Genomic DNA, 12,053 nt, shown 5'->3' with positions numbered 1-12,053 from the left:
ACAACTGGTATTTTATTCACTATCAAAAACAGGAGCAAGTAATTTAGTATTTTTTTCGGTGATAAAAGTTACCTAATTTACACCATTACCACCTTTGAAAAGTTTGAGCTTCTAATTTTACATCAAGTTAAAATATGAAAAATAATTAATTGCATCTCGAAAAAATCCGTGGCACTATATCCTATAAGGAATGAAGTATTGATTACAAATGCACCAATGGCAAGATAAATTATTTAATATCATTTTTGCTTTAACTAGACATATATGTACACGATAAAACACTAATTATTGTTCAAATGATGAATATCATTTATGCTCTGTCGGCGGTGGAGCATCCTTAATTAAACTAAACCAAAATTATGTGATTACCAGCAGAAGAGAAGAAAATAACAACATGTCTGCTTTATACGATAAATAATAATAAAACTATAGGAAATATATTTCAAATACATTTTATTGTATTTCTCATTCAGTTTTGCAGAAAATGAAATATTTGTAACATTAATTAGTTGGCAACAGTTAGAACAAGCACACACATAAAAAATGCAATGAACTAGATGTGACAAGGTATCAGACTTATTTTCTTAATTGGATATAAACAATAAAACCGCGAACATAATTTTACATCAAAAATGAATCACCCAAATAGAATAGTTTCTATACTATAAATATTTTGTTAATGAAGTTCAATCAAGAAATGAACACTGCAAAACTTTTGTATTTCGATATTAGTCATGAGGGAACGAATAGGTATGTTTGTATAAATCTGAAATAAATATTAGTACTTTAGAAGATCGTTGTAAACACACTCTAGTTCAACACACTTACAAGAACAAACGAATGAGAAACAGAACGAACAAAGATTGACTGAGATCGTAGTAAAAGTTGTATACTCGTATAACAAAAGAACACAGTGAAAGACGGACAATACAATGAGAAGTTTTTACCTGAGAAAAAACGAATGACGTCACGATTCAACAACCAACCAGACGCCAGAAAAAGAAGCATGCGTAAAGACCTTATCACATACTTCTTGTAATCAATATCTGCACTGCTCCCATAAAATATTTCTATAAGTATAATAATAATTATAATATTGCGTATCTTCCGCAACACAAAAAACATAATTTTAAACTTAGCAATATTGATCAATTGGCATAGGAATATCTAACTATATAAAATAAATTAAAAATGACTCTTTGTAGTTTCGAAGCTCTATTTGAGCTTCTGACAGGATCTTGCACTATTTGTTCAGCACATATCTCGGGTGGCAGACGATAATAATGTTCCTGCCGAGACAGCACTATGATTTTTTAACATATTGAAAATGTCCGGACGACATAGTGACTAAATGCACCCGCGACATGGAACCGATTGATACAAACATGGTGCTGAGTCCATTGAGTGTAACTGAGAAATCTGATCTACTCCTGCTCATTGTTTGTCACTCAATGATCTGCAGTAAATCCTTCGGGTAACTACCAGCCTTCAGCCAAATACTTGTACAGCACTCGCATTATTTGATGTGGCACCGTATGAACCCAGGATAATCGTCGTAAACACTGCCGTGGTCGGAGTAAAGGTCGACTTAGCTCGCCATTGTTCCAGCCAAACCTTTCAATTAGCACTGCCTATAGACTGTCTCTCGCGATTGGCCAGCCGTTTCCTTTCCAAACCATTAAGCATGCGTTCGATGCTTTTAAGTTCACTGTTTGGATTTGCTATTGGAGAAATGTGACGAGGCATGCGAGAAGACAATGGACTACGTGGCCGTATTGGTGAAGGTCGAGTGATTCCGACACTGGATGAATGGGGTGGGGAATGAGCACTAATATGGTGGCCCGGTGCCGCAACAGGCGACGTACTGGTAACCATGGTAGTGTTTGTGGTTGGTAAAGAGTAAGGGGTAAATCGAGGACTGCTCCGTGACGGAAAGATTGGTCCTAGTGAAGAGGGCGGAGACAGTGCACTATCAGCGTTCATCGACGGACTCAGACTAGAAAAATTCGATTGCAACAAAGGATGACCAGGAAACGGAAGTTGACCTAATGCAGACAACGCATGCGCACTTGGATGTCCGTGAGGTAAATGGCTACTAATGTCCGTATGTCCTGAGGTAGGAAGAAATGGCAGTGGTGCTGGAAGAGACGAAGTTCCAGAAAACAAATGACTCATCGGATACGGTAAAGAAGATGCCGAAGTGTTGTAGGGGTACAAGTATGGGAACATCGGATGTGTCACTGACGGCTGTATCACTGTGACGTTTGGAGGACTCGTATGGTCCTTAGTAGGAAAATGGCTGCGCTCATTGAACGGTCTTTCTGGTGATTTACAATTGCGTTCTTCAGAGCTATGTGGAGATCGTTCCCGTTCTGAATGGGAAGGAGAAAGTCTGTCATCTGTTTCTGATTTCACAGAAGATGATTCATGGTCACGTGATGAGTCACATGGAGAATCACGTGGTGTAACGGGAGGCGAATGTTCTTCGCGCCGTAAGTCTTTTTGATTTGGAACGAAGGAGGTCACAACTGCGTCCGATGATTTTGAGGGGGTTTCTACAGATTTTGGTTCTTGACTTGAAGGGACAGCTGATCCCTGGTCCCTTTCTGACTCCGAGTCTGGTGAAGGGGAGGGCGAGGTTCGCTCAAGTGCCTGTCGGGCGAGTGTCTCTTCTGTTCGAAGTCGTTGAGCTTCTGAAAAACACAAATATTGTTTTCTTTGAATAACACATATCAGACAAAAATGTCGGCTGTGCTCATTTTAAATCTAAATTAGTTTTACGACCTGTAATTGATTTTCTACTTGATGGGTGATTAAAATTATAAAGCTTAGGGTAGAAGATTAGCGATCGAGGTGGTCCGGTCATATCATTCCGTTATACACCACCCAAACACTCTCCCTTATTTACTCCTCTGTAACACCTCTTGTCGACCCGGTAAGAATAGACGACACCGCCCCTCACGTAAACTTAATTATCCCCCGAGACTGTCTATATAGACACAGCTAAATGAGTTGACAAAGCAAGTGTCGCCCATTCAGTGCTTGAATCAGGAGGAGTCACCCTATGTAATATAGCACCTTGCAGTCGCCTTTCTCCTGCTCGACACATACCGTGAGCGATGCGCCAATCTGTTTCAATAGACGCTTTATCAAAAGATGAAATGCGGAAAAATAAAGTTTTTAATGATTCCGTTATTTACTGTGTCGGTTTTTATAATGTCTTTATTGAAATGTCTGAATAGAGTAATTTCTTTCGCGATCACTATCAAATGACATAGGACACCATCTCTTTGGTGGTATGGTGAAACGTTAGATTTTATCAATTTAATGTCTTAATATATGAAAGTAGAAATGTTTTTATTACAGTTCATCATTTTAAAGTTTTAAGCTTTAAGCAAACAGTTGAGATGTCGACGGGTATAATTTACAGGTGAGATATTTACAGGTGTATTTTAGGCGTGATATTTACAGGTATATTTTAGGTAAGATATTCTCAGGTGAAATATTTTGACACGAAACTGCACACGAGACAAGTAGATGAAACCGAAATACTTCTATACAAGAATAACGATAACTTGTAAAGTATTCAATGGATAGAGACGAATAACCTGCCGCTGACGTTTGGTCTTTCGGTTGTTTAGTACTATGACAACAATAAAATGTTGATAGGGAAGCTGTATATACACTGGAATGCTGATAGACTTTAGCTATGGGTTAAATAGCAGTTACATCATATTTAACGCGATAGGTCGAGAAATTTAACACCATTGTTGTTGTTTACTTTCTTATCCACGTTTGTACAAATACTCTGATAAAGACTGAAACGTTCCCGACTTTCTAGCTCCCTGAAAACCGTGTTTGGACGCTTAAGGTAAAATTGCTTCATAATTATCGTCGATTAAAGGATCTGTCAAGTTTTCGTTAAATATCCAATGTTATCTAAATTAGCCGAGTTCTTTTAGCAGGTCGTGATTAGTTGTGATAAGGGTCCTAACAGTTTGACAGACGTACGATAAAATGTAAGTAATCCTTTGCTAACGTAGACGGACACAAACAAAACCAAGGTATCGGTCAAGACATTATCACATTATCCCCTTAGCATGAGAATAAACACTTACGTAAAACCATTCCAAAATTTCTAATATCACAAACTCTACTTCTCCTATCGCACACCTAATCCTAATTCCATATCTATGTAATAAGATATTAACCGTTAAGTTTTAAAATAACGTCATAACCAGCAGATATTTCCGGAATTGGCCACTGCTGAAATACTAAATACTATTTTACGTTTTATTGGGCGTGGTTTGCTGGTGAAAGAAATGAGTAATACAATTGTTAAAAGCAGGGAAAATGTAACATGAAGAGGATAGAGTGGTATAAATATAAAATTCACTATGACATACAATGATTGCGCTTTCCACCACAACTGTTTGGCATGCTGATATATTTCTATTTCTTTATAAAGCGGAATATTTCTACCATATAATGTCTGTAATTAGGTAAACAAACCCGTTTATCTGTAAAAAAATAAATAAACATAATTTCGGTAAAGGACATTATCTGCCTATGATCTAGTGATAGGGCCTAGTTTGACGCCGTGGAGTAATTTGTGACTTCAGCGGCTGGACCCAACGGTCTATCAGAATTGAAGTATACGGCTGCGGTGGTGTAATAGAGTTAGAACTTAAAGTTGTTATCGTGTTGTCAAAAAGTGTCGGAGCTTGACAGAGCTAGGCAGAACTGTCATGATAAGCACGCCATTCGCTAGAACGGAATACCACACATATTGACTTCGCCACGAACGTCAAGTACGACCGCGGAAGAACATCCGCCTAGACTAAATACTGCCTTAAATGCCGGGACTATTTACCGTGATGTAGATGGGAATTCCTGGGCCGACTGTGGGTTTTAGCGACAATTCCTCTGGCGAATGTCAATTATAAGTATATATGATGGCGTTACGTGAGCAGTGGCGGCTATAATTAAAATTAAAGGTATCAACATTGGCGGGTCGTACTGTCAACAAGAAAACGACTTTCTCTCCAGATGTATATCTTTTCAATTGCCCATAATTGTCGCCCTGCGTATCTGCTCAGGCAGTGCTTTATCTCTTAACAACATTTCGGCTCCATACCGAAATTACAATTACGTTCGGGTGAGCGGAGAAACACTTTCTAGCCAGATACACTGCACACTTGTCGGTGACGCCAGACAGTATAGGTTATCAAAGTGTCCTTTAAAGCTCCATGTCCCGGGACCCCGGGGTCAGGGGCCCCACACTCGCGATCACGGAATCACCCAACTTATCTCTAATAATTCCGATAACTCGTTTTGAAATTACAACATATGCTATTCATCAAATGACGTAATTTGTTCTGAAGGTGTCATTAAGCTCTACATATTAGAAGTCGTGGTTTCATGTTGTTTAGCAATCGCAATCACAGGTTCAGTTTCTTAAATTTGAGGGAAAATCCATTTTTGTTTGTTAATAACTTTCGTTTATATACGCAAGGATTTACGCGATAGTTTAAATGATAATTTTTGACAAAGTACGTTGTTATTTAAAACTATCTTTATAATAATCAAATTTTTTAAGTTTAAATTCTTAAATAAATTTTCCTAATGAATGAACACAATTATCTTTCAATAAATAAAGTAATATTCTTATGCACAAAAGAATTAAATGTCTTGCATTATCTAACACATTTCATTTTACTGCGTCGACAATAAAAACTACAATAAAGAGTTTAACTTCAAATAGTAAAATTGTCAAGAATGAAATCAATGTTTAAATTGTTAATTAAAATATATACATTATTAGGGTACTTTTGGGAGTGTTCTGTTTAAAAAGTGCAGCTACTTCTACGTCACATTGCGTGATCAATCGGTGAGGCGATGAGAGGCAAACTGGAACACTTGGTCCCATAAGTGTTTGTACAAGACAATGAACTCGGTTTCGCGCCTGAGAGAGGCGCCGCCAGTAATTCACTTTCCCCGCCCATATATTTACCAATTTACTTAAGGCAATGCGATCTGTTGAATGTATACATACCTTCTATGATTCGAGAGCTCATTGTAGGCATAGATTCCGGATCTCCGTCATCCGGATCGTCAACACATATCTCCGCCTCGTCCTCATCTTCGCTATGCGCGTCGTCCCTGCGACCGTCCGGTGTAATGGCGGAGTGTTGCTGGGAAGATTGCAACATCAAACGTCTGAAAATAACCACATTAAATCAGTATTAAGAGCATAAGGTTTACATAAGGAAGGTCGCAGCGAAATGAAGGGTTTGAACTGTTTTCTTTGGTCTTAGCATTTGATTGAAAAGTTTTACACTAAAACGAAAATGGCCGTAAATAAAGCTAGACTTTCGACGAGACATTTCATATAGAGTCCTTTGGTAGCAATTTTCTGGCTAGCAACAGAGATAGTTAGAGAGGGTTGCCTTTGTATTGAGATAAACTCTTACAAACTTTGGCACCCATCGTGACGCTGTGACCATATAGTCTATACCGAGCCGCCACGAAAACAAAGTTTGATAGTCCATATAATCCCGGTAACTATGTCTAACATTTCCCTATTACACGGGGGACATGTACTTGTAGGGGGCGACCGACCGGACACACAGCTATGCTGGACCTTCTATCCCCATTCACACAAACTTGAGTAATGGCGCAGGCACGAGTCGCCCGTCACAGTGACGTTATCAAATAAACTATTTGAAATGGAACCAGATAGGTGAAAATGGCTAGTGTAAGAGATCTAAAAGCTACGGCTGCTTTACAAATACGTTTAAATCGTTGGAAGAAACAATTGGAAACCCCGTAGGAAATTGCGATGGTCCTTGTCAATGATTGGTAGAAATGGTTACAATACCTTCTGTTTACAATGACTGTTTGATTCAGACATAATTATACTTTACAAGGAGAAATCACTATATTTTCATCAATCTATTTTAAAAAGTCATTGTCTTATAATAACATACCTTTTGGATTGAAATAATTTCGCTATAATATGCAAGCAGGTAGAATGAATAAAGTCTCCGTGTTTTACTGGTACACTCACCAGCCCTAACTAAGATATCAACAGGGTTGGGAGAGGTGATCTTATTGTTGCGGTTTTGGGGGTATAATTATCCCCAATGTGTGAGTTATAGAGCTGACGTTTATTACAGAGGACGGGTCCCTACAGGGCTACTGTATCCGTTACGGCCAAGATGTTGACATCAGCCAGCATAGGTCGTCTGCTCGTACAACCAGGTGAGAGACGCCATTCAATAACCAACAACCAACGCGTTAAATTGAATTGTCATACAAATTTGTGGTTTGTTTACGCTACCCGTGTCGGCGTTGAGAAAACATGTGAACTAAGACTAAAGTGCGGGTCTCTCTCTCATCCATACCCTCTAACGCCACACATATCAACTCGAGTGTGTGGTCCCATCCTCGCTCGGAGCCTCCGGTAATGTTGACAAATCAATCCGATGTGTGGCATGTTAGGTGTAATGCCCTTTTATGGTATTTGGTTACTCTAGCGTTACGTATTTTTAAGTGAGATGATTGAGGGGGCGGGGGTAAAAGGTGACTTACTTTTTCTCTCTTTTTCCACTTCCGGTATCTCGGAATCCTTTAGCGAAGGGATTGTGGTCGATTTTTAACTGTGTGATCTGAAATGTAGATAATTTAAATATAAAACCTTTACGAGATATATCTATATTGAATCACAGATTAATGCTTTTAGTAGAGAATGACGAATTTATACAATCCTCTGTAAGTAAATGCCATAATATTTGTTTTAAGTTTTTACGAAAATAAATACTTACTTTTTCATTTTGATAAGCTGTCACTGCTATGTACTCTGTTTCTTTAAATACGTATGTCCTAAACGTGGAGTATGGCAGTTTGAGAATATCATTGGCACGGACTAGATGGAAACGAGGCTGGTACTTGTGCATGGAATTCAGTATCGTCTGCAAAACACAACAAAGTGAACAATTTTGAGCGATATTTTCGTATAAATTTCACAAGTAAACAATATAGTACTCATAGATAAAAATACTGATTTGTTTATATGTATCTATATAAGTCACTGAAAGGCCTCGAGAGAATTCTCGTGACAGTTATTTTTATATCAAACTCATAAATCTGTGACCTCACGTTTAATTTGCTAACATTGTATTGTGAAATACTAAATATTGGATGCTGCAGACTATCTATTACAAGATATAATCAATTATTTAACTACTTGCGTCTAAAGTTAACCACATAGAAACCTCACTCTTTGGAACAAATGCTGTTAATTAATTATAAATACTTTCTCAAACGAGACAGAAAAACGTTTCTGACGTTCTCTTGATTTTCCATTTCAAAAGTGCACACAACCTCATAAACGTAATGAATCAATGCGCGTGCGTAGCTCGTGATTGTTGGTGTACACCTGACCAGGTAAAACGCTAAAAACATTTCGATAACGTATCGTACATCTAGTAAAAGATCTATACATCCTTTTGAACACAACATTTTATCAGTTCAATTATTTACATTTTGCGTTATGTTACGGATCGTAAACAAAAACAGCCGTGCAGGTGTGATAGGCCATAGCCTGCGCTGGTGAATTAAATAAAAAAATTAAATCAACGAACCTGTGATCAAAAATTGAAATCATACTATCATGTCGTTAAACATTAAGCCTCAAAGATGTAAGAAATGAAACAAAATGTCTTGACTAAAGGAAAACGAAATCAAAGTCTTGATTGTCAGTCGTATACAATTACGGTTTTCAATTAGTGAGGGTCGGAAGGTCGATGACTGCGCCAGACACGGCGTTATCATTGGCCGTTATCGCCAACCGTAGGCTGCGGGACGGGGACTGCACAATGTTCAAAGGTGATGCAGTTTGCACCTGTGTTTCTTAATTAATTACATCACACAGGTAGCTAGATACAATTAAGTGCCACAAGAAAATATTATCACAGTCCATATGTATAATAATTGTCTTTGTTGTCAATGAGCATTCATGCCCAATGCTCGTTGTACCGTTGGCAACACGGCCGCAAGACTGTTTATTATTGCGCGTTCATATGTTTGTCATTCCAAAAGCCTCCAGGAGGTCAGAGAACAGTTGGCAGACCTATTATTTTCATTCGTATCTATGTGTTTTTACTCACGAAAAATCTATGATCGATCTAAATCAAATATAGGCTATAGTGATTGCTTCAGAAAGTGTTGAAGTTGTCTGTTAGTAAAAACAAAAGATCGGTTATCTTTTTCACACAAAAGAACAACTCAGGGTAAATGGCTGTTTATATTAGATAGCAGATATGTTTTAAAAGTCAAATGTTTACTGACGTATTTCATTAAGTTTGAAAGTATTCTATTTAACCGGTTTGCATTTTAACGCAATAAAAGAATAAAGAATAAAAACTAAATTTAAAATTTCATCATTTTTGTGGTTTTTTTTTAAATCTTGTGTTGATAATATAAAGGCATTAAATAAATCTCGAGTTTGTTTGTTTGTTAAATACTGTTTATTTGTCTGCATGCTTTGTCACGGTATGGTTGGAGAAATTAGTATTTTATGCATCACTCAAGTTTAATAAAGTTATGTTCTCAACTTGTCTTGTAAATGTGGAAGATAATTCATTTATGTCATGTTCAAAAATTGAATGCTCCTAACATAGTACACTTTTTTGTTGTTTCTTGTGAAATTGTGATATTCTCAAAAACGATAATAAAATTAGATTTAAAAAAAATAATACAAATTTACAGTTTTTTAATCTTTTGAGCTAACATTAATTACACATTTCATTTAGAATCGAAGGTCTTAAATTACATAAAATCTACGTGGAAAAAGAATAAATCAAAAAGTTTATAAATTATCTGTCGCTTACAGCACAATCGTAAGATAAACAGTATCATATTATTGTAATAAATTATTGTGTTTCAGTATAGGAACTTTAGAACGTGTCTGCTTCTTCAAATAAATTTAATATTCAAATATTATATTTTGTATGACATAGAAATAAAGAAAGTTTTCATTTTAGTGTTAATTTTAGTGTCTGTCGTGTGTTACGTATGCTTTACTTGTTGTCCACCATCATAATCTCTATATATAATTTTTTTCATTCTCAATTATTTCGTCTGCATATGCATTTTAAAGACATTTTTATTAAAACTGATATTGTTAGGGTATCGTTTGTCCATACATGCCCGACCGTCGTTGCTTTTTCTTTTAGTCGCACCCTGTTCACAATGCATGATAGCTTATTAAAGCTGACAATTCCCTTGGGCAAGAAGTGAATAGGGCTGTTTGACAAAGGGATTGAGCTGAAGTTGAGCAATAGATGAATGTACGACATACAACTAAAGACATGCAGTCCAAGCATGAGACCCTTTACACATCATTTACCTAAATAGTAATTTATTTCATAAAGACAAACCATATTTCATTACGTATTTAATTGATTCGCATATAACTGGTTCTTTAATCATACCCCAATAGTTGTCAGACATCTTGACGCACGGACAAACAAGATAACATTTTATAACTTTGTGGTATATGATTAAGTTGACTAGGCTTTGGTTGCGAACGTTAGCGAACAATTAGCCACTCGCCTCGGCGCCGAATAACTGAAGGCGACCAGTCCACACTCCGAATCGTAGCAGAGAACTAAAGCAGAGATGAAACAACAAGAGAACAGTTCCTAAATCAACTCAAAAACAATCCCCAGACACCAGACGTTTGTTTAATGTACGGGGAATTTGTCAAAAACCTTCCTCAAAATACAGCTTTACTTCCGAGTATTGAAACAAAAATAGGATAATAAATCAATATCAACATAAAAATAACTTGCTAAAAACTCAGATTCGATCGAGTTTCATTAGTTTTAGAATTATATAGGAAAATTATTTTTGTGCAAATGTTTTATAATAATTCTAAGATTTTTTATTTTCTAAATAGGTGCAGGAATAAGTTTGAATATTTGGCCTTTATGGAATATTTCATTTGAAGATGATTATGGTAAGTAAAGCAGTATATTATTTAAAAATATAGATATATATATTAGAATATTTTCTTTGTGACATAAGATAAAAGTTGTTGAAGCCTTTCTAGAATGTTTTGAGTCTCCTGACTAATTTTAACTTGATTCAAAAAATTGTCCATTATTTCTCCAAGATATAATATTGTCATCCATGTCTTCGTAATAATGTATGAATTGTTTGTGGAAAAAAGGAAATGTCATTGTCAGTGTAGCAATATGAATAAGCATTAATATTGATTTTAAATTATTGGTAATATTGAATAAAACATTAAGTGTGTTTCAGAAACAAAATCGGGAAGTATCATATTTGGAGAAAATTAAATAAAGATATCTTTATATTTTAAGTCCATTACACTTAATTTGCATTTCATTAAATTGTTAAACTATAATGCTGTTATAAAGAGTGTTTTTATGTTGATCAATGTAACAAGAAAAAAACTGAAATAGAAAAAAAATCCCTTGTGTGGTTTTAATGATAATATAAAGTTTCAATCATAATGTAATAGTGCAGGCCTATTGATAACCTTTATATAAATCTAATTTTACAGCATCGACAGTGAAACTTTAAAGCGTTTGTTCATAAAGCTACGCCATAAATTGTCATTATATATCACGTTGTCATGTTTGATAAGTAAAGATCTGATGCGCCTGACGCGAACTGAATATGAAATATTAAAGACGCACTAATTCGGTCGGTACTGTTCCCCAATATTCAAACAATAAATTCGTATTTATTTTTAGATGGACCATCTGTCCGCTCAATGGATATTCATGAGCAAGACCACCCAGCCAATAACTGGACTGATTGGCCTTACAGTGGCCAATCTTGACCAGAGGTCGTCAGATGCTGGACAATGGCCGAAGCTATTATCCCCATTGACCTGGGCAGTGATTCTGCGCTTTGTTAGGCTAGCCAATTACAGAAGTTCTCCATGTCACATGGAGTCCAACTTCACCCTGTCATGTAAGGAGACATCTTAATTTACTGAAATTCTATATTTCTTAGTA

The 12,053-nt window shown here is 36.4% G+C and overlaps 1 protein-coding gene across 3 annotated transcripts in view; it reads right to left on the bottom strand.

Moving 5' to 3' along the window:
* Nucleotides 1–436: 436 nt before the first annotated feature.
* The window catches only part of LOC138331643 (T-box transcription factor TBX2b-like), a 65,321-nt gene continuing 53,704 nt past the window's right edge, over nucleotides 437–12,053 (bottom strand). For all 3 annotated transcript variants that reach the window (XM_069279366.1, XM_069279365.1, XM_069279367.1), the window contains 4 exons: nucleotides 7,827–7,973; nucleotides 7,594–7,670; nucleotides 6,056–6,219; nucleotides 437–2,693 (listed from right to left, as the gene is read on the bottom strand). In XM_069279366.1, coding sequence (XP_069135467.1) covers nucleotides 1,618–2,693; nucleotides 6,056–6,219; nucleotides 7,594–7,670; nucleotides 7,827–7,973 — 1,464 coding nt within the window. In that variant the 3' untranslated portion in view covers nucleotides 437–1,617. The remainder of the gene's footprint in view (nucleotides 2,694–6,055; nucleotides 6,220–7,593; nucleotides 7,671–7,826; nucleotides 7,974–12,053) is intronic.

This window comes from Argopecten irradians, chromosome 9 (assembly GCF_041381155.1).
Source record: "Argopecten irradians isolate NY chromosome 9, Ai_NY, whole genome shotgun sequence".
Lineage (NCBI taxonomy): Eukaryota > Metazoa > Mollusca > Bivalvia > Pectinida > Pectinidae > Argopecten > Argopecten irradians.
The sequence above is the reverse complement of the archived record's forward strand: the minus strand, read 5'-3'. Positions and strand labels throughout refer to the sequence as shown.